The 24,041-nt window shown below is 44.5% G+C and overlaps 1 protein-coding gene across 2 annotated transcripts in view; it reads left to right on the forward strand.

Moving 5' to 3' along the window:
- Positions 1-24,041, forward strand: part of MTHFR (methylenetetrahydrofolate reductase) — a 31,314-nt gene that overhangs the window by 1,545 nt on the left and 5,728 nt on the right. For both annotated transcript variants that reach the window (XM_056542215.1, XM_056542216.1), the window contains exons 2-6: positions 7,692-7,930; positions 8,049-8,287; positions 17,660-17,770; positions 17,857-18,050; positions 20,621-20,871. In XM_056542215.1, coding sequence (XP_056398190.1) covers positions 7,713-7,930; positions 8,049-8,287; positions 17,660-17,770; positions 17,857-18,050; positions 20,621-20,871 — 1,013 coding nt within the window. In that variant the 5' untranslated portion in view covers positions 7,692-7,712. The remainder of the gene's footprint in view (positions 1-7,691; positions 7,931-8,048; positions 8,288-17,659; positions 17,771-17,856; positions 18,051-20,620; positions 20,872-24,041) is intronic.

The raw sequence follows: 24,041 nt of genomic DNA on the forward strand, positions 1-24,041 counted from the left end.
GTCCACGCTGGACCTTCCTCAGACCGGATTGCTGCGGAGGCTGGAAAAGAAAAGAATATCGGCCTGTAGGAGGCAGGACACATGGTATGACTGTGACACGGGGAGGTGAGGGGACACTAATGACTGTGACACGGGGAGGTGAGGGGACACTAATGACTGTGACACTGGGGGAGGTGAGGGGACACTAATGACTGTGACACGGGGGGAGGTGAGGGGACACTAATGACTGTGACACGGGGGGAGGTGAGGGGACACTAATGACTGTGACACGGGGGGAGGTGAGGGGACATTAATGACTGTGACACGGGGGGAGGTGAGGGGACACTAATGACTGACACGGGGGGAGGTGAGGGGACACTAATGACTGTGACACAGGAGGAGGTGAGGGGACACTAATGGCTGTGACACGGGGGGAGGTGAGGGGACACTAATGGCTGTGACACGGGGGGAGGTGAGGGGACACTAATGACTGACACAGGAGGAGGTGAGGGGACATTAATGACTGTGACACGGGGAGAGGTGAGGGGACACTAATGACTGTGACACGGGGGGAGGTGAGGGGGACACTAATGACTGTGACACGGGGGGAGATGAGGGGACACTAATGACTGTGACACGGGGGGAGATGAGGGGACACTAATGACTGTGACACGGGGGGAGGTGAGGGGACACTAATGACTGTGACACGGGGGGAGGTGAGGGGACACTAATGACTGTGACACGGGGGGAGATGAGGGGACACAATTTTTTTTTGCTGGCTGCTAGATGAACAAACTTGTATCCAGTAATAGACTCCACACGATCCAATCTACCTGCACTGAAACATTGTAACGATCTCCGTGGGTTTGTGCTCCTGTTATGTGGAGCTCAGGGAGGATCATCTACCCTAATTTGTGTCTGGTGCCGAACTACAACTCCCATCTTGCCTTTAGCTTTCAGGGCATTATGGGAGTTGTATTTTTTGCAGTAGTTGGTGACCACTGCTATAGCCTATTAGAGCCCAAATACCAGTTGTCTCCAAACGGCGGACCTCCAGCTGTTGCAAAACTACAACTCCCAGCATGCCCGGACAGCCAACGGCTGTCCGGGCATGCTGGGAGTTGTAGTTTTGCAACAGCTGAAGGTCCAATTTTTGGGTACCACCGACTTACACCATGCCAGGACATGCTGAGAGTTGTAGTTTTTGCAACAGCTGGAGGTCCACAGTTTGGGTTCCATGTCTGATTCTATAAAACCTTTCGTGTTGCGCCTGAATCCCTAGTGTTGGCGTTGTGGGTCTGGTGGGTACAAACAATTCTGTCAGAGAGAAGACTAAACCTTACATCATCCTTGGCAGCCGGAGTCGGGCATCAGTGCCAGATCAGCGTCCTGTTTACCAAGGCAGCAAAACAAGGGAACCCATAAAAACATGCGTTTCGTAATTCCTAATTCCTTAAAGGGAAAGTAAACCCAAACGTTCCGTTTTCCTGTGCTGCTCTATTGTCCTATTATCAGCTTTATAACTGGCTACGCTGTCCTTTAGTGTTGTTTCCCCCAACCTGTGTCTCTCCAGCTGTTGCAAAACTACAACCTCCACCATGCCCTGTCAGTGGATGCTGGAGGTTGTAGTTATATAACAGCTAAAGACACACAGGTTGGGGGACACTGCTTAAAGGGGTACTCACGTGGAAAACTTTTTTATTTTTTTTTTATTTAAATCAACTGGTGCCAGAAAGTTAAACAGATTTGTAAATTACTTCTATTAAAAAAATCTTAATCCTTCCAATACATTTTAGGGGCTGTATACGACAGAGGAAATGCTTTTATTTTTGGATTTCTCCGTTGTCACGACCACAGGGCTCTCTGCTGACCTCTGCTGTCCGTTTTAGGACAGTTCCAAAAATGGACAGCAGAGGTCAGCAGAGAGCACTGTGGTCGTGACATCAGAGAAATCCAAAAAGAAAAGCATTTCCTCTGTAGTATTCAGCAGCTAATAAGTACTGGAATGATCAAGATTTTTTTAATAGAAGTAATTTACAAATCTGTTTAACTTTCTGGCACCAGTTGATTTAAAAAAATAAATAAAGAAAGAAAAGTTTTCCACAGGAGGACCCCTTTAAATAAGAAAACTTCCTGTCCTTATCATTACTTTATACCTCCAGGCCTGAGAAACTTAACTATTTCTTGTTCTCCACCCCCCCTTCCCCCATTACGGTAAATCCCTCAGTAATTGAGTAGGTAGGGAATGTCCCTATTAGGTTGAACCGCAGCTACTGGCTTGCCATGCAACGTAATATGCTGGGTGCTTCTACCTAATATGGGGGATTCCCTACCAACCTACCTACAAATAATTTCTACCAAATGAGGGTGATTCCCTACCTACTGGGTGCTTCTCCCTAATATGGGGATTCCCTACCTACCTAATAGGTGCTTCTACCTAATATGGGGGATTCCCTACCAACCTACCTACTAGGAGCTTCTACACAATGAGGGTGATTCCCTACCTACTGGGAGCTTCTCCCTAATATGGGAGGTTTCCTACCTACCTACTGGGAGCTTCTCACTAATATGGAGATTCCCTACCTACTTAATAGGTGCTTCTACCTAATATGGGGGATTCCCTACCAACCTATCTACAAGGAGCTTCTACCAAATGTGAGTGATTCCCTACCTACTGGGTGCTTCTCACTAATATGGGGATTCCCTACCTACCTAATAGGTGCTTCTACCTAATATGGGGGATTCCCTACCTACTTAATAGGTGCTTCTACCTAATATGGGGGATTCCCTACCAACCTATCTACAAGGAGCTTCTACCAAATGTGAGTGATTCCCTACCTACTGGGTGCTTCTCACTAATATGGGGATTCCCTACCTACCTAATAGGTGCTTCTACCTAATATGGGGGATTCCCTACCTACTTAATAGGTGCTTCTACCTAATATGGGGGATTCCCGACCAACCTATCTACGAGGAGCTTCTACCAAATGTGAGTGATTCCCTACCTACTGGGCGCTTCTACCTATTATGGGGGATTTCCTACCTAATAGGTGCTTCTACCTATAAGGGGGGGGGGGGGGGGGGGGAAATAAGCAGCGTACTTTGCTGCTTACATATATATATTTTTTTTTTTTTTTGTTGCAGATTTTCTGCTGCTTATTTCCCTTTTTTTTTTACTTCAATTGTTATGAAGATAATCAGCAGAAAATCTGCATGTGTGAACGGACCCTTATACAGGATCCTTCCTGTACGTGATATTAGGAATTGTCCTTTGCTCCTCCAGCCTTTGTATCCTTGTGCAGCTTTGCATTACACTGTTCTAGATCAGTGTTTCCCAACCAATGTGCCTCCAGCTGTTGCAAAACTACAACTACCAGCATGCCCGGACAGCCAACGGCTGTCCGGGCATGCTGGTAGTTGTAGTTTTACAACAGCTGGAGGCACACTGGTTGGTTGGGAAACACTGGTCTAGACAGATGACTCATGTAGTCCTGACACACACATACCCGCTGCTGCTGTTGTGTACCCGCTGTTGGCGCTGTCCGGGCAGCACATGTTCTGGCTGTGAGGATGTATTATTATAACCACACCTGACTTGGCACAGAACCTGCTGACTTTTCACCTAGTTTTCCCAGTGATCTGGCGTGAGCAGCCGCCTGTATTACTCGTGATTATAAAACGGCGCAGATCTCATAGTGGAACGTAGCTTCTCGCTAACTCCCAGTTATTGCCATCCTGCAGCTCTGAGACTTGTAGTACTACCAGGTACCAACCCTGTAGCTTCATATTATCACTCTAGGTTATTGTTTTATATCAGCAGTCTTCAAACTGTGGCCCTCCAGATGTTGCAAAACTACAACTCCCAGCATGCCCGGACAGCCAACGGCTGTCCGGGCATGCTGGGAATTGTAGTTTTGCAACATCTGGTGGGCCACAGTTTGAAGACCACTGTTTTATATAGTATTGATGACTTCAATGCAGTTCTCTTGCAGGTGGTCTTAAAGGGGTATTTCTGTGGAAAACATTTTTTTATTTTTTTTTTTTCACTGACTGCAAGCAGAGGTCTTGACAATATCGAGAAATTAAAGGAAATGTCTCATATTTAAAAGCGTACTCCACTGGAAAACTTTTTTTTTTTTCTTTAAATCAACTGGTGCCAAAAAGTTAAACAGATTTTTAAATTACTTCTATTTTAAAATCTTAATCCTTCCAGTACTTATCGGCTGCTATATGCTTCAAAGGAAGTTCTTTTCTTTTTGAATTTCCTTTCTGTCTGACCACAGTGCTCTCTGCTGACACCTCTGTTCGTTTTAGGAACTGTCCAGAGAAGGAGAGGTCTGCTACGGGGATTTGCTCTTACTATGGACAGTTCCTAAAACGGACAGAGGTGTCAGCAGAGAGCACTGTGGTCAGACAGAAAGGAAATGATAAAAGAAAAGAACTTCCTTTGAAGCATATAGCAGCCGTAAGTAGTGGAAGGAGTAAGATTTTTAAATAGAAGTAATTTACAAATTTGTTCAGCTTTCTGGCACCAGTTGATTTAAAAACAAAAAAATGTTTTCCAGCGGAGTACCCCTTTAAGTGCAGAGATTTGTATTTAGCCCCACCCCCCGCCGACAGTTTCTTTACCCGATAGTTTTTGGATTATTGACGATTGATCTTCTGTGGGGTTCGGACTAATAAGGGGATTCCCTACCTACCTGCTAGTGACTTCTACCTAATAGGGGGATTTCCTACCTACTTCATGGGGGTTTCTACCTAATATTGGGATTCCCTACCAACCTACCTACTAGAAGCTTCTACCAAATGTGAGTGATTCCCTACCTACTGGGAGCTTCTGCCTAATATAGGGATTTCCTACCTACCTACCTACTGGGTGCTTCTGCCTAATATGGGGGATTCCCTACCAACCTACCTACTAGAAACTTCTACCTATTAGGGGGATTTCCTACCTACCTACTGGGGGCTTCTACCTACTATGGGGATTCCCTACCAACCTAACTACGAGGAGTTTTTACCAAATGTGAGTGATTTCCTACCTACTGGAAGCTTCTGCCTAATAGGGGGGGATTTCCTACCTACCTACTGGGTGCTTCTACCTAATATGGGGGATTCCCTACCAACCTACCTACGAGGAGTTTTTACCAAATGTGAGTGATTCCCTACCTACTGGGAGCTTCTCCCTAATTCCCTACCTACCTAATAGGTGCTTCTACCTATAAAGGGGTGGGGGGATAAGCAGCATACTTTGCTGCTTTTTTTTGTTGTTGCAGATTTTCTGCTGCTGATTTCCCCTACCCTTTTGAAGTCAATTGTTAGGAAGATCAGCAGAAAATCTGCGTGTGTGAACGTACCCTTATGCAGGATCCTTCCTGTACGTGATATTAGGGATTGTCCTTTGCTCTTCCGGCCCTCTTTGTCCTTGTGCAGCTTTGCATTACACTTAGGGCACCTGTGGCCCAGATACTATAGGAGCAGATGTTACATAAGTGTTTGATTAACCCTTCCCCCTCTTTCACCTCTGCTAAATACCTGATCAGAGATGTTCCTAGAAGTCCCCGGGGGCCACTTTCCCACATTTTAAACATCTGAGACGTCAGGGCAGGAAGATCAGATGTCACCGGAGCGCTTTAAATAGACCCCACTCCATTTTGGGACCCGCAATTGTGATACCGAGGGTATGGGGCCTGTTCTATTATAAGGCGAAGGTTACTTTTATTGTACACATGAGCAAGCCATTTTTTTTCCCTTTTCTTATGCCAGTATTTTCCAACCAGGGTGCCTCCAGCTGTTGCAAAACTACAACTTCCAGCATGCCCGGACAGCCAAAAACTGATCCCCTATCCTAAAGTTAGGGGATAAGTGTCAGATCGATTGGGGTCCGACTGCTAGGCCCCCTCGATTTCCCACGCGGGGCCCCGGCATTCCACCGCACCCACGCAGAGCCGTTCTGTCTGGTGCAGTAGCGCCTCGTCATAGCGTAGACGGCGTAATGACGTCATCGCGCCGCCCATGGGTCGGCCCCCGGGGTCGGTGAATGGGGGGGGCTGGTAGCCTATTGCTCTCGGCTCCGCCACTCTGCGGCCATTACATACAAGGTCCTCATACTAGTGTCCTAGTGTGAGGCGACGGCAATGCTGCTTTTTAAGGGACCGCATTCGGTAGCCAATCAGGGGCAGCGCAGCCTAACAGGAATTTTCCCGGTAGGCCAGTCCGGCCCTGCTCCTATCCTTAAAGGGGTATTTTCCAGGAAAAAAAAACTTTTTTCTTTATATCAACTGGCTCCATAAAGTTAAACAGATTTGTAAATGACTTCTATTAAAAAATCTTAATCCTTCCAATAATTATCAGCCGCTGAAGTTGAGTTGTTCTTCTTCTGTCTGACAACAGTGCTCTCTGCTGACATCCTGCTTGTCTTGGGAACTGCACAGAGTAGAAGAGGTTTGTTATGGGGATTTTCTTCTACTCTGGACAGTTCCCGAGACAGGTGTCATCAGAGAGCACTTAGACAGAAAAGAACAACTCAACTTCAGCAGCTCATAAGTACTGAAAGGATTAAGATTTTTTTTTTTTTTTTTTAATAGAAGTAATTTACAAATCTGTTAAATTTTTTGGAGCCAGGCGTAGCGGCCACGTGTGGCATCCTGGCTATGTCTGATGTGTAGGTTGAGTTCCTCTTTAAGGGACAATAAAGGATTAAAGGGGACACGTCACCTGACCTTGTGTCATAGATTATCCGGTATAATCACAGCAGGCAGCGGTGCCTTCTATCTACAGATAGCGGTCGTGAGACTCTTCCGATGAGACTTCCAGGGAAAGTGTGAACCGAGGGACCCCGACCTCGTGATGACACAGCGGCTAAAGTCCAGTGTTACAGGTTCTGGGAGATAATTGAGAGATTGGGGAAAATTGTCCTTTCCCCTGCATGGGAAGATCAATACATCATCGTGTAGAGCAGTGGTATCCAAACTGCGGCCCTCCAGCTTCGGCTGTCCGGGCATGCTGGGAGTTGTAGTTTTGCAACAGCTGGAGGCACCCTGTTTGGGAACCATAATGGTATTTCGTACACAAGGAAGTGCTGGGAGTTGTAGTTTTGCAACAGCTGGAGGAAAACTGTTTGGGAACCATAATGGTATTTCGTACACAAGGAAGTGCTGGGAGTTGTAGTTTTGCAACAGCTGGAGGCACCCTGTTTGGGAACCATAATGGTATTTCGTACACAAGGAAGTTCTGGGAGTTGTTGTTTTGCAACAGCTGGAGGCACTCTATTTGGGAACCATAATGGTATTTCGTACACAAGGAAGTGCTGGGAGTTGTTGTTTTGCAACAGCTGGAGGCACTCTATTTGGGAACCATAATGGTATTTAGGACACAAGGAAGTGCTGGGAGTTGTAGTTTTGCAGCAGCTGGAGGCACCCTGTTTGGGAACCATAATGGTATTTTGTACACAAGGAAGTGCTGGGAGTTGTAGTTTTGCAACAGCTGGAGGGCCACAGTTTGCAGACTGGTGATGAAGATTGTGCAAGTCATGGGACCAGCAAGATGGTGGAGTATGACATGGTGACCCAGCTTTCCCAGGCTCCAGAATGGAGGTAGCATAGCACATACCGTGACTTGGCATCCATATTGCTTATCAACAAGCTTTTTTTTAATAAAAAAAACGATAAATTAAGAAATGACTAAATAGAATTATTTTGTGGCTTCTTTTTTAGGTCAGTTCTCTATAGGTGACCATGGTGAAAGCAAACAGCATAGATGGCGGCAGTGCCAGCTGTAGCAGCACGGACACTTCCAAGGAGAGCTCCCGATGTTCCACCCCAGTGCACGACATGGAGCGGCACGAGCGGCTTCGGGATAAAATGCGTCGGCGCATTGAGGCCGGAGACAAGTGGTTCTCACTGGAGTTCTTCCCACCACGAACGGCCAGCGGTGCCGTCAACCTCCTCTCCAGGTCTGCGAATGGGCACCGGACTGCCGGGGGGGGAGGGGCCCTTTGTGTTCTATTATGGCCCAGGTTCCAGACATGATGTAATACAGGATAAATTTTACTAGGTTATGTCACATTGCAGGTTTGATCGGATGGGTTCTGGGGGCCCTCTCTTCATCGATGTGACCTGGCACCCCGCAGGAGACCCCGGCTCGGAAAAAGACACCTCCTCAATGGTCATTGCCAGTACAGCTGTGAATTTCTGTGGGCTGGAAACTGTCCTGCACATGACGTGTTGTGACCAAACCAGGGAGGAGATTACGAGACACCTCCAGAAGGCAAAACGCAACGGGCTGAAAAATATAATGGCTCTTCGCGGGGGTATGTTATAGGGCTACTTCCTATGTACAAGAATATAACTACTATAATACTGCTCCTATATACAAGAATATAACTACTATAATACTGCTCCTATATACAAGAATATAACTACTATAATACTGCTCCTATATACAAGAATATAACTACTATAATACTGCTCCTATATACAAGAATATAACTACTATAATACTGCTCCTATATACAAGAATATAACTACTATAATACTGCTCCTATATACAAGAATATAACTACTATAATACTGCTCCTATATACAAGAATATAACTACTATAATACTGCTCCTATATACAAGAATATAACTACTATAATACTGCTCCTATATACAAGAATATAACTACTACAATACTGCCTCCTATATACAAGAATATAACTACTATAATACTGTTCCTATATACAAGAATATAACTACTATAATACTGTTCCTATATACAAGAATATAACTACTATAATACTGCTCCTATATACAAGAATATAACTACTATAATACTGCTCCTATATACAAGAATATAACTACTATAATACTGCCACCTATGTACAAGAATATAACTACTATAATACTGCCACCTATATACAAGAATATAACTACTATAATACTGCCCCTATATACAAGAATATAACTACTACAATACTGCCCCTATATACAAGAATATAACTACTATAATACTGCCTCCTATATACAGGAATATAACTACTATAATACTGCTCCTATATACAAGAATATAACTACTATAATACTGCCTTCTATATACAAGAATATAACTACTATAATACTGCTCCTACATACAAGAATATAACTTCTATAATACTTCTCCTATACAAGAATATAACTACTATAATACTGCCTCTATATACAAGAATATAACTGCTATAATACTGCCTCTATATACAAGAATATAACTACTATAATACTGCCTCCTATATACAAGAATATAACTACTATAATACTGCTCCTATATACAAGAATATAACTACTATAATACTGCCTCCTATATACAGGAATATAACTACTATAATACTGCTCCTATATACAAGAATATAACTACTATAATACTGCTCCTATATACAAGAATATAACTAATATAATACTGCCCCTATATACAAGAATCTAACTACTATAATACTGCTCCTATATACAAGAATATAACTACTATAATACTGCTCCTATATACAAGAATATAACTAATATAATACTGCCTCTATATACAAGAATATAACTACTATAATACTGCTCCTATATACAAGAATATATCTACTATAATACTGCTCCTATATACAACAATATAACTACTATAATACTGCTCCTATATACAAGAATATAACTACTATAATACTGCTCCTATATACAAGAATATAACTACTATAATACTGCTTCTATATACAAGAATATAACTACTATAATACTGACTCCTATATACAAGAATATAACTACTATAATACTGCCTCCTAGCTGAGAGGTTGTGTGTGTGTAGCTCTCCTGATGTCTGGAGAAAGCCCGGGGCGGGGCCACCCTGGGTGGGGAAGCTCCCCAAGCAAGGCCCAGGCTTCTCGGCCTATTCTGGGAATTAATCCCCAGACACCACAAACCATGGATGAAAATCCTAAAGTTTCTATGGATGTGAGAAATGTTCAGAATGTTGTCAGTTCTGGTGCAGCAAGAAGCACAGATGAGAAGAAAGCTGTGGAACTAAAGAAGGAATCATCAAGTAAGGTAATGGCTGCAGGTGCAATCCACCCCTCCTGCAGTCAGACAGAGGAGAACATCCCTGGAGAAGCAGACCATGCAGGAGAATCTGCAGCAGCCTGTCCTGATACGTTCTGACCGCACACGATACGGGAGCGGGAGCAGCGCAAAAGTTACAAGCACGCCAGATGAGACCAGAGGGAGTACAGCAGGAAGGCTTCAGGGGGCCACAAGTGCGGTCACTGGGAAGAACCAGGGGCCCGGTCCCCAGTCTGGAGATTGTGACCCCGCAGCAGTGACCACAGCAACACCGAGACAGATGCCACCTCAGAAGCAGAGTCCTGTGAGTACCCCACCAGCGCGGCCCCCCAATACTCAGCGGGCACCTGAACTATGTCTGGCCGAGCAGATCCCAGCTCTGGTAAAGAGACTTGAGACTTTAAAAAAGACAAAGTTACAGCTGCAGAAACAAATTGAATGTATTTACAAGCTAAAGGCAGCAAACCCCAATAACCAGGCTGTACATGATAAGAAGCTGAGCTCCCTCGCTGTGCAGCTCGCTGACACTGTGCAGGACATGGAGGACGTATTGGAGCGGATGGGACCAGTCGCTGAGACCTTCAGAAACCAGCAGCGATTTGAGGGATATAAGGAAAGACCAGCAACAAAGTCATCTACTGCTGCACCTAAGTCTTCAGCCTCACCAGGGGACACCCAGCAGTCCTGTACAAGACAAGAGGACATCCAGCAGTCCTGTGCAAGACCACTCCTCAGACCAGCCAGCTTCCCTTTTGAAAAAGGAAATTTGTACAGACAAGCAGAAGCAAGCGTCCAGCAACATCAGAGACCTGCAGAGACTCCTCCAGAGGTACCACAAGTCCCAGCAGTCAGCACGGTGAAGCAGGACTATGGACACATACCTGAAGGTAACTCTGTAACAGTAGTGCAGTCACCACAAGCCCCTGGGGGCAGTAGAGAGCAGCAGGACTGTGGACTCTTACCTGAAGGCAGCAGTGCAGCAGAAAGTTCACAGGACATGGCTCTGCAGGGCTTGCTGGGCTCTGTAGTGCAAGATCATTCTGCCAGTGACTGCAATGATATGAATGTATGTGATATTACTGATAATGTGTCTGCAGAGGGGGGCGCTTCACAGTCTGTGTGGGATCTGGGGTCAGGTCCACCATTAGTTCAGCCTTCAGAGGCTTGTGACCCCCAGAGTATAGAGGTTGATGGTGGGGAGGGGGCTGTACAGTCTGATGCACAACACTTCCCCCCTTTAGTCACACAAGTGTCAGACCCCCATAGTACAGCTGGTCAGCAGCCACCACAGCGCCCCCAAGTACAGCAGGAGGGTAGAAGTAGTGGCGCCTCCTCTGGTAATGCCTGGAGTCGTGGGTCACCATTCATGTCCAATGTAAACTATACGGGTCAGGCTTTCAAGAGGAGGAACGTGGTCAGGTTCAGACATAGAGGGGCCAAGGAGGAGCTGCCTGACAGGAGGTTTGTGGTCCGTGAACTTCTGTGCCACCAAATGGGCTTCCTGCCATCTAACATCCTGGCAGTGATAAACCTTCCTGACAGGCAGGGATATGACGTCAGCTTCAAACTCATGTCTGACCTGGACCGCTTCTGGGCCCATGTCACCCGGGTGAGAGATGCTGATGGCTGGAATAAATTCAGCTTTGTCCCCATCTCCAGACCGGACACAGCGAATGTCACCATTATATTCTGGAACGAGTCTGTCCCCCCCCAGGATATTGTTGTGTGGTTAAAGAGACACTGTGACCTAATGTCAGACCTGACTAAGACCAGGGATGAGGACGGCATATGGACGGGAGGGTGGAAGGTCCTGGTGAAGTTACGGCAGATAAACAACATAACCCAACATCTGCCCAATTCTTTCTTCATTGGTCGGGAGAAAGGGGTTTGCTTCTATGCAGGTCAGCCCAGAAAATGTTTCAAGTGTGGGAAGATCGGTCATATCGCGAGTGTGTGCACCCTGGTGAAGTGTAATTTATGTGGGGAGATCGGCCATGTCAGCGCCACCTGCCAGAACATCCGCTGCAACCTCTGTGGTAAGACCGGTCACTCCCACAGGGACTGTCCTGACGCCAGGCATAACGTCTGTAAGGACTTCCCTGATGAGGACCTGCTGGAGGGGGCAGAGGACTTGGAGGAGGAGACATTGGTGTCAGGGTCAGCAGTGACACAGCCCGAGCCTCAGCATAACACTAGGGGTGACAATATGGGTGACACTGTAGGTGACACTAGGGGTGACAATATGGGTGACAATATTGGTGACACAGTGCCCAACCAGTCCCAGCCAGGAGCCACTGAGGGGAACAGGGAGGTCACTGAGCAGGTTGTGGCCATGTCTTCTTCTGCCCCAGCATCAATAAATCCGCAGAAGAGACGGAAAAAAGACAAAACCAGCCGTAAGCCTGAGGAGGGATGGACCACTGTCCAAAAGCCCTCCAAAAAGAAAGTAGACCCCGGGTCAGGTGTAATGACCATCACAAATAGGTACAGTGTGTTGTCAGAGTCAGACGCTGAGGAAGAGATGGAGAGGGAGTTGAAGCGAGTGGTAGATGAATTTAATGAAGACCAAAGAGGGTGATCCCCCCACAAAAAGGAGACCCCCACGGGATAAACGTCTGTCCGAATCGGACATGGAAACAGGTGGTCAGCAGGAGGGCTCGGACTCAGATCTGTGATGATGGGGGTGACATCTCTGCTTCTTCTGCTTTCCTTTGTTATGATGGCCGACTTTACCCTTAAAGTGTTCTCCAGTAATGTGAACAGTGTCAGAGTGAGGAGGACCAGACACGCTGTATATGACTATCTAAAGTCTATTGATGCTGACATCTTCTTCTTACAGGAGACACGTTTAAATACTCAAGGACTGTTACGTGAAGCAGAGCGTGAATGGCGGTCTGGTCCATCCTTTTGGTCACTGGCTGTGGAACCAAGTGCCGGGGTCTCTATCCTCTTTACCACCAATGATGTAACTATACATAGGCTGACAGAGGTATTGATGGGAAGGTGCCTAATGCTAGAAGTTACTATTCGGGGTAGAAGGCTCCGACTCATTAATATCTATGGTTCACAGACAGTGACTGAAAGGGTTAACCTTTATAATGAAGTGAAGCCATATCTCTTCACGTCTGTCCCCGTCATCTTGGCTGGAGATTTTAATGCCTCCAGAACAACTAGTGACAGATCCTCTAATAGACCTCTAACACGAGACTCCAAGGTCTTAAACCAAATCATTCTACAGGCCGGGTTGTCAGATGTGTTTGTGCAGGGTGGTCGGAAGGCAAAGTTTACCTATTTTTGTGGTGGAAGAAGCAGTAGGATAGATTTGGCTCTGGTTAGTCCTACAGAGACGATTGGTGAGAAAGATGAGAAGATCGTCCCTTATTCTGACCATCTGGCCTTATATTTCTGTTTGGGTGTCACACAGGGTCCTGAGACAGGTAGAGGGTTGTGGAGACTGAATTCCAGCCTATTAGAGGATCCTTCTGTACAGAGACAGGTTCACTCTCTTATACAGGGTCAGCTAGAGCGGGTGGACTTCTATGATGATATGGCCGCCTGGTGGGAGGATGTCAAGGATGAGATCAGAACCCTCTTAAAGAGACTGTCAGTTATAAAGGGGAAGAGTAAGTATGGCCAGTATCTCAAGCTGCGGAAAGAATTGGAGTCACTGTATTCGGCGGGTGGGGACCAACAAAGGATAGACCGGCTGAAATCTGAGATAAGGCAGTATCAGTACAGCAGGTATACCTCCCTGGTTCTTGAACGGGATTATGGGTCCTTAGGGTCTCCTGATCCCTTTGAGAATTGCCGGGAGCGGGTGGCAAATAAATCTGTCACCGGTCTCACTGACTCCCAGGGTGTTTTGCAGGAATCTCGGGAGGGTATCCTGGGGGTGGTGAGATCGTACTATGCTGACTTGTTTCAGAGGAAGGTTTTGGATAGAGGCAAGATGACCCAATTCTTGGAGACAACTCCGCTCCCTGATACTAATGATTTGGACTTTTCTCCTTTGACAGCAGAATTGACGGTGGCAGAGGTCAAAGAGGCCATTGATAAGTTACATCTGAAGAAGGCACCAGGTCCAGATGGGATAACAGCAGAATTCTATAAGACATTCAGAGACCTCTTGGCCCCAATCCTCGTGGATGTTTATACAAATTGTCTAGAAAGTCACCTGATGCCTCCATCCATGAGAGTGTCCTCGCTGATTCTGCTGTCTAAAGGTAAAGAGCCGAGTGACATCAAGAACTGGAGGCCGATTGCCCTCTTGAATGTCGACAGGAAGATTTTGGCAAAGATCCTGTTTTCTAGGTTAGTTTGTCTGTCCCCGGCACTGTTGGCAGGCTGTCAGTATGGCACAGTAAAAGGGCGGAACATCTCTGGGGCAGTGATCTCCATAAGGGAGATGTTTGAGAGATGTAAAGCCCTGAGGTGTGGGAGATATGTTGTCAGTCTTGACCAGGCTAAAGCCTTTGACAGAGTAGATCATGAGTATCTATGGGCCACTTTGTCAAAGTACGGTATTCCGGGACAATTCATCGATTGGCTGAAGCCTTTGTATTGTGAGGCCGAGAGCTTTCCTCTGATCAATGGTTGGCAGGGTGACACCTTCAGGGTTGAGGCGGGGGTGAGACAAGGTTGCCCACTGAGTCCACTGCTGTATGTATTCGCCTTAGACCCGTTTCTGAGGTCACTGCAGGAGTGTGGTTTTCAGGGGGTGCCGGTCCCCCACTGCCTGCCCCTGAGTGTTGTTGCCTATGCGGATGATGTGACTGTAGTGATGTCTGAGCCTCGTGAGGTGGAGATGTTGTCTGCGGCCATCAGAAGTTACTCGGAGGCCTCAGGGTCTCTGGTCAACCTTGAGAAGAGTCAAGCTCTCTGGGTATCAGATACTGATCCAGATTTTGATCTGCCCCAATTTGTGAGAGCCTCCTCCTATATTAAAATCCTAGGGGTCAAATTCGGGAGGGACGATAACGCCAAACTAAATTGGGAAGAGAAGTTGGAAGCCGGAAATGCAAAGGTTCAGCGATGGAAGAACTGGAGGCTGACCTATAGAGAAAGGGTTAAAATGTTGAAGACTTACCTGGTCCCCGTCTTTTTGTATGTCTCTGTTGTTTTTCCTTTGCCAGAATCTTTCTCTGCTCGGCTCTTTAGCCTGTTCTTCCAAATGTTCTGGGGGAACAGGTTGAACCTGATAAAAAGAGGGGTCACCTACCTACAGAGGAGAGAGGGTGGGTTGGATATGCTGAATCCAAGGGTGTTCTTTGACTCCATGTTTCTAAAAGTTAATTTTGGTTGCATGGACTCAAACAACAGCTCCCTGTGGGCGAATAGTATCAGGGACTGGATATTGCCTTTTGCAGAGTCTTGGGTGCGAGGTGGCAGTCTCAAGAGGGGGAGATGGACGCGTGACTACCTCCCCCCCGTACCTGGAATACGGGCTCAGATGTCTGAAGAGATGGCGCATTGAGAAGTCCTATATAGAGAGTAAGCCAAGGAAGGATCTATACGTAAGGGTTTGTAGGGCTTTCTTCTGTTCTCCGCTTGCCTTGAGGGATTGTGTGACCAGCACTTTACAGGAAAGTCTAAAGTTCCTCAATGGGAAACGACTCCCCGCAAAATTCTTTGACATAGCTTGGCTGTCGCTCCATGGGAGGCTCTTTGTCAGGGGTAACCTGAAATATCTAAGCGTTTCTGATAGGAACTGTCCTCTGGGTTGTCAGCAGGAGGAGACGATGGAGCATTTCATATCTGACTGCAGGGGCGGGAGGAGGATATGGGAAGAAGTGTCCAGTAAGCTGAACATCCCATTACTGCAGAACCTGACGTATCCTGACATCGTATATGCTGTACCATCCAGTAACAGGACTGTAGACAGGGGGACAATGTACATAATTATAACAATCATTAAATATTACCATTGGCACATGAGAACTAGAGTGTCCATACACAACGAGCCATTCCACCACAACACAGCAGTAAGCCAGATCATGTCCGAGCTCCAGTGGGTAAAGTCATTAGAGATACGGAGGAACCAAAATAATGGGAAATTATGGAGGAATGTCTCTTTGGTTTAACACGGATGATGTCATGTTATTTTATTAAATTTTTTTGTGTTTTTTCTTTTCCAGCAAATGTGGACTTTCTAAGTTTAATATTACTCTGTATATACTCTAGTTGAGTAGTCATTGTGTGTACAATGCTTGTTATTTTTGTTTTGCATTGTAAGAATTTATGTTAATTGTAATTTTGTTTGTTTTCACAATAAAAATTGCCTCCTATATACAAGAATATAACTACTATAATACTGCTCCTATATACAAGAATATAACTACTATAATACTGCTCCTATATACAAGAATATAACTACTATAATACTGTCTCCTCTATACAAGAATATAACTACTATAATACTGCTCCTATATACAAGAATATAACTACTATAATACTGCTCCTATATACAAGAATATAACTACTATAATACTGCTCCTATATACAAGAATATAACTACTATAATACTCCTATATACAAGAATATAACTACTATAATACTGCTCCTATATACAAGAATATAACTACTATAATACTGCTCCTATACACAAGAATATAACTACTATAATACTGCCTCCTATATACAAGAATATAACTACTATAATACTGTTCCTATATACAAGAATATACCTACTATAATACTGCCCCCTATATACAAGAATATAACTACTATAATACTGCTCCTATATACAAGAATATAACTACTATAATACTGCTCCTATATACAAGAATATACCTACTATAATACTGCTCCTATATACAAGAATATAACTACTATAATACTGCTCCTATATACAAGAATATAACTACTATAATACTGCTCCTATATACAAGAATATAACTACTATAATACTGCTCCTATATACAAGAATATAACTACTATAATACTGCTCCTATATACAAGAATATAACTACTATAATACTGCTCCTATATACAAGAATATAACTACTATAATACTGCTCCTATATACAAGAATATAACTACTATAATACTGCCTCCTATATACAGGAATATAACTACTATAATACTGCTCCTATATACAGGAATATAACTACTATAATACTGCTCCTATATACAAGAATATAACTACTATAATACTGCTCCTATATACAAGAATATAACTACTATAATACTGCTCCTATATACAAGAATATAACTACTATAATACTGCTCCTATATACAAGAATATAACTAGAATAATACTGCTCCTATATACAAGAATATAACTAGAATAATACTGCTCCTATATACAAGAATATAACTACTATAATACTGCCTCCTATATACAAGAATATAACTACTATAATACTGCTCCTATATACAGGAATATAACTACTATAATATTGCTCCTATATACAAGAATATAACTACTATAATACTGCTCCTATATACAAGAATATAACTACTATAATACTGCTCCTATATACAAGAATATAACTACTATAATACTTCTCCTATATACAAGAATATAACTACTATAATACTGCCTCCTATATACAAGAATATATCTACTATAATACTGACCCCTATATACAAGAATATAACTACTATAATACTGCTGTTTTCTGTTATATTGTAGATCCCGTTGGTGAGGAGTGGGAGGAAGAAGCAGGAGGCTTTAATTACGCTGTGGATTTAGTGAAGCATATCCGCAATGAATTTGACGACTACTTTGACATCTGCGTTGCTGGTAATTCTTCACCTCTGGGGTCTTATCATGGACGGAGATCATGACTAGCGGTGTGAGTAACATTAAGGACTCCTTTATCTGTACAGGTTATCCTAAAGGGCACCCCGATGCTAAGAGCTATGAGGAGGATCTCCAACACCTGAAGGAGAAGGTGGATGCCGGAGCCGACTTTATAATTACTCAGCTTTTCTTCCGGTCGGAGACCTTCCTTCAGTTCCTGAAAGATTGCAGAGCCATCGGCATCACGTGTCCAATCCTGCCGGGAATATTTCCAATCCAGGTGGGTGTATCTCTCTGTACTAAACCCTTAAAGGGGTACTCTGTTGCTCAGCATTTGTCACGCCCCGCACCCTCAATGCAAGTCTATGGGAGGGGGCGTGGCGGCTGCCACGCCCCCTCCCATAGACTTGCATTGAGGGGGCGGAACATGACATCATGAGGGGGCGGGGTTATGACATCACAAGCTGCCGCCTCCAGCATTTGGAAGAGTTGGTTCCAAACGCTGAGCAGCGGAGTACCCCTTTAAGGACATACTCCGTACGGCACTGCATCGAGTAACTATGCACACTGCGCCGTACATTTACGGCGCGGCGATGAAGCAAGCGCAGGAGCTGCACACGCCACAAAGCAGATGAGTTCCGGCTGCTAGCATCAGCCGGGGACTAACCAGTAATGTTGGACATCTGTGATCACATTGATGTCGCCCCATTGTCCCTATAGATGCTGTGATCAATGCTGATCACAGCATCTATAGTTAAAATGAAGGTTCGGGTGGGCTCATCGGACCCCCATGGTGCAATCACAGGGGTCCAATGAGCCCAAATTGCTTCCTCCGTCATGCAGGATAGCCGATCTTCCTGTACAGCACAGAGAGCCAGGCTGTACAAAAAGATCATCGATAGTACTGATCAGTACCACAATATTACATAGTACTGAACAAAGCAATCGAATGATTGTCCCTGATAGTCCCCTGTGCGGAATTAAAAAGAGTAAAATAAATATTAGAATAAAAAAAAAGTGTATGCGTGTGTATGTATGTGTGTGTGTGTGTGTGTATATATATATATATATATATATATATATATTAGGGGTGTGAATCGCCAAGAATTTGGCGATTCGATTCGAATCGCGATACCAGTGTGGCGATTCGATATATCCCGATATATCGCGATACCGTCTAGGTGACGATACATCGCGATATATCGCCCACCTGGGAGCATTCATAGATCCCAATAGACGCCGCTGTCAGCTTTGACAGCGGCGATCTAGTACTCCGGTGCGCACTTTTCTCATGTTATCCCGTCCGGGCTGCAAAATAAAATAAAACGCACTTTATCTTACCTGCCAACGAGCCCCCGGAGCTCCGGTACAGTCCGGTACAGGTGTTCGGTCCCCGGGCTGTATTCTTCTTACTTCCTGTTAGTCCGGCACGTCACATGGAGCTTCAGCCTATCACCAGCGGAGGCGGGACATCGCTGCGGCCAGTGATAGGCTGAAGCTCCATGTGACGTGCCGGACTAACAGGAAGTAAGAATACAGCCCGGGGACCGAACACCTGTACCGGAGCTCCGGGGGCTCGTTGGCAGGTAAGATACGGGCGTCCGCAGATAAAAATTTCACATCCCTAAAAGAATCGATTCAAAAATATTTTGAATCGATTCTGTATCGGCAAATGAAAAATCGCGATTATCGCGAGAATCGATTTTTTTCTTACATCCCTAATATATATATATATATATATATATATATATATATATATATATATATATATATATATATCCCCCAATAAAAATATATATGAAAAAATAATACATATTTGGTATCGCTAAGTGTTCGATCTATTAAAATATGTTTATTATCCCGCTCGGTAAACGGTGTAAACGTAAAAAAAAAAAAAATTATCCAAAATTGCTGATTTTTGGTCACATATGTCAGAAAACAATTAAAGGAGATCTGTAGTGCTCTGAACTTTACCCCCTATCCGAAGGATAGGGGATAAGTTTTAGATCACGGGGGGGGGTCCGATCGCTGGGCCCCCCCCCCCCCCCGTGATCTCCTGTACGGGGCTGCGACAATGTACAGGAAAAGGGGCGTTCCGTCCCCGCGTGACGTGGCAGCTGCCATGCCGCTCCATGTATCTCTATGGGATTCATGGAGGGGCGTGCCGGCTGCCGTGTCATGCGGGGACGGAACGCCCCTTTTCCTGTACATTGTCGCAGCCCCGTACAGGAGATCACGGGGGGGGGGCCCAGCGCTCGGACCCCCCCGCGATCTAAAACTTATCCCCTATCCTTCGGATAGGGGGTAAAGTTCAGAGCACTACAGATCTACTTAAATAAAAAGCAAAATGGTAAAAAAAAAAAAAAAAAAAAAAAAAAAACTTACAGATCACGGCGCAAAATAATGAGCCACGTGTACTGTACGAAGAAATAGTTATCGGGGTCAGAAGAGGACTTTTTTTTTTTTTTTGTTATTATTATTATTTTTTTTTTTTATTCTACTTTGTTAAAAAAAAGTTTGACTGTTTTTAAAAATAGTACAATAATAGAAAACTATGTAACCACGATTGTTTTAATCGTATTTAACCCTCACAATAAACATAAATATGTCAGTGTAACCATAGAATGCGCTGTGTAAAAATAAATCCCCTTCAAGTTTTTTAAATTTTTTTTTGCTTCGCCGTGTATTTTACGGTAAAATGAAAAGATGTCATTGCGAAGTACAATTGGTCCCATAAAAACAAGCCTCCTATGGGTCTGTAGATGGGGTAAAATAGGAGGTACGGATTTTAAAAGGAGAGGGGGGGGAACGTAACGGGAAAATGTAACGTCTCTTCTCCTCCTTCCTCAGGGTTATGGTTCCTTACGGCAGCTGGTTAAACTCTCCAAACTTGAGGTACCGCAAGAAATCAAGGATGTCATTGAGCCCATCAAAGACAATGACGCCGCCATCAGGAATTACGGTATCGACCTTGTTGTCTCCATGTGCCGGGAGCTGCTGGACAGTGGCCTGGTGCACGGGTTACACTTCTATACTCTCAACCGGGAAGTGGCCACCATCGAGGTGCTCAGACGGCTGGGCTTATGGCAGGAGGACCCCAGGTGAGGGTTAGGCAATGTGGATCTGGAGGGAGTTTTGGGGGTTTGCCGCCTCCTGCTTTACTTAGTTCATTGTTTCCCAACCAGGGTGCCTCCAGCTGTTGCAAAACTACAACTACCAGCATGTCCGAACAGCCTTCGGCTGTTCGGGCATGCTGGGAGTTGTAGTTTTGCAACAGCTGGAGGCACCCTGTTTGGGAACCACAGTGGTATTTCGTACACAAGGAAGTGCTGGGAGTTGTAGTTTTGCAACAGCTGGAGGTACCCTGTTTGGGAACCACAGGGGTATTTCGTACACAAGAAAGTGCTGGGAGTTGTAGTTTTGCAACAGCTGGAGGCACCCTGTTTGGGAACCACAGGGGTATTCAGTACACAAGAAGGTGCTGGGAGTTGTAGTTTTGCAACAGCTGGAGGCACCCTGTTTGGGAACCACAGGGGTATTTCGTACACAAGAAAGTGCTGGGAGTTGTAGTTTTGCAACAGCTGGAGGCGCCCTGTTTGGGAACCACAGGGGTATTCAGTACACAAGAAGGTGCTGGGAGTTGTAGTTTTTCAACAGCTGGAGGCACCCTGTTTGGGAACCGCAGTGGTATTTCGTACACAAGGAAGTGCTGGGAGTTGTAGTTTTTCAACAGCTGGAGGCACCCTGTTTGGGAACCGCAGTGGTATTCAGTACACAAGAAGGTGCTGGGAGTTGTAGTTTTTCAACAGCTGGAGGCACCCTGTTTGGGAACCGCAGTGGTATTTCGTACACAAGGAAGTGCTGGGAGTTGTAGTTTTTCAACAGCTGGAGGCACCCTGTTTGGGAACCGCAGTGGTATTTCGTACACAAGGAAGTGCTGGGAGTTGTAGTTTTGCAACAGCTGGAGGCACCCTGTTTGGGAACCGCAATGGTATTTCCTACACAAGGAAGTGCTGGGAGTTGTAGTTTTGCAACAGCTGGAGGCACCCTGTTTGGGAACCGCAGTGGTATTTTGTACACAAGGAAGTGCTGGGAGTTGTAGTTTTGCAACAGCTGGAGGCACCCTGTTTGGGAACCGCAGTGGTATTTCGTACACAAGGAAGTGCTGGGAGTTGTAGTTTTGCAACAGCTGGAGGCACCCCGGTTGGGAAACAATAGTATCAGGGCGGCCACTGCTAGAGGAATAGTGTATTGCATGGACACCGCATGGGGTCGGCTCATTACTGTGGCCATTTGCTTTGGGTAACATAGTAAGGTCTAGAGCAGAGCCCCCTATATCACTTGCTCTCCGGATGCTATTATAGGGCATATTTTCATATTTCAGAACTTTTCTAAAAACTGTGAGAGGATTTCTCTGAGCTTTCTGTATTTACATCCGCAGGATGTGCTGATTGGTGGGGATCCCATTTTTGTGTCTCGAATTATGAGTTTATAAATTACTAAATGCCAACAAAGTGTGGATAATATTTCTTAAGAGTTCTCCCTGCCTTGTCTTAATACGAGTTGCCAATATATATATATCAACAACACTTCACTCGAGTAAAAAAAAGTGTCAGTAGTAGTAGTGTCAGTAGTAGTAGTGTCAGTAGTAGTAGTGTCAGTAGTAGTAGTGTCAGTAGTAGTAGTGTCAGTAGTAGTAGTGTCAGTAGTAGTAGTGTCAGTAGTAGTAGTGTCAGTAGTAGTGTCAGTAGTAGTAGTGTCAGTAGTAGTAGTGTCAGTAGTAGTAGTGTCAGTAGTAGTAGTGTCAGTAGTAGTAGTGTCAGTAGTAGTAGTGTCAGTAGTAGTAGTGTCAGTAGTAGTAGTGTCAGTAGTAGTAGTGTCAGTAGTAGTAGTGTCAGTAGTAGTAGTGTCAGTAGTAGTAGTTGTAGTAGTGTCAGTAGTTGTAGTAGTAGTGTTTGTAGTAGTGTTAGTAGTAGTGTCAGTAGTTGTAGTAATGTTAGTAGTAGTGTCAGTAGTAGTAGTTGTAGTAGTGTCAGTAGTAGTAGTTGTAGTAGTGTCGGTAGTAGTAGTTGTAGTAGTGTCAGTAGTTGTAGTAGTGTCAGTAGTTGTAGTAGTGTCAGTAGTAGTGTCAGTAGTTGTAGTAGTGTCAGTAGTAGTGTCAGTAGTAGTAGTTGTAGTAGTAGTTGTAGTAGTGTCAGTAGTGTCAGTTGTAGTAGTTGTAGTAGTGTCAGTAGTTGTAGTAGTGTTAGTAGTAGTTGTAGTAGTGTCAGTAGTAGTAGTTGTAGTAGTGTCAGTAGTAGTAGTTGTAGAAGTGTCAGTAGTTGTAGTAGTAGTAGTAGTGTTTGTAGTAGTAGTAGTGTCAGTAGTAGTGTCAGTAGTTGTAGTAGTGTTAGTAGTAGTGTCAGTAGTAGTAGTTGTAGTAGTGTCAGTAGTAGTAGTTGTAGTAGTGTCAGTAGTTGTAGTAGTAGTAGTAGTAGTGTTTGTAGTAGTAGTGTTAGTAGTAGTGTCAGTAGTAGTGTCAGTAGTTGTAGTGGTGTTAGCAGTAGTGTCAGTAGTTGTAGTGGTGTTAGTAGTAGTGTCAGTAGTTGTAGTAGTGTTAGTAGTAGTGTCAGTAGTAGTAGTTGTAGTAGTGTCAGTAGTAGTAGTTGTAGTAGTAGTTGTAGTAGTGTCAGTAGTAGTAGTTGTAGTAGTGTCAGTAGTAGTAGTTGTAGTAGTGTCAGTTGTAGTAGTTGTAGTAGTGTCAGTAGTTGTAGTAGTGTTAGTAGTAGTTGTAGTAGTTGTAGTAGTGTCAGTAGTAGTAGTTGTAGTAGTGTCAGTAGTAGTAGTTGAAGTGTCAGTAGTTGTAGTAGTAGTAGTGTTTGTAGTAGTAGTAGTAGTAGTAGTGTCAGTAGTAGTGTCAGTAGTTGTAGTAGTGTTAGTAGTAGTGTCAGTAGTAGTAGTTGTAGTAGTGTCAGCAGTAGTAGTTGTAGTAGTGTCAGTAGTAGTAGTTGTAGTAGTGTCAGTAGTTGTAGTAGTAGTAGTAGTAGTAGTGTTTGAAGTAGTAGTGTTAGTAGTAGTGTCAGTGGTTGTAGTGGTGTTAGTAGTAGTGTCAGTAGTTGTAGTGGTGTTAGTAGTAGTGTCAGTAGTAGTAGTTGTAGTAGTGTCAGTAGTAGTAGTGTCAGTAGTAGTAGTTGTAGTAGTGTCAGTAGTAGTAGTTGTAGTAGTAGTTGTAGTAGTGTCAGTAGTAGTAGTTGTAGTAGTAGTAGTAGTGTCAGTAGTTGTAGTAGTAGTG

The sequence above is a fragment of the Hyla sarda genome, chromosome 10 (genome assembly GCF_029499605.1).
Source record: "Hyla sarda isolate aHylSar1 chromosome 10, aHylSar1.hap1, whole genome shotgun sequence".
In the NCBI taxonomy this organism is placed as follows: Eukaryota; Metazoa; Chordata; class Amphibia; order Anura; family Hylidae; genus Hyla; species Hyla sarda.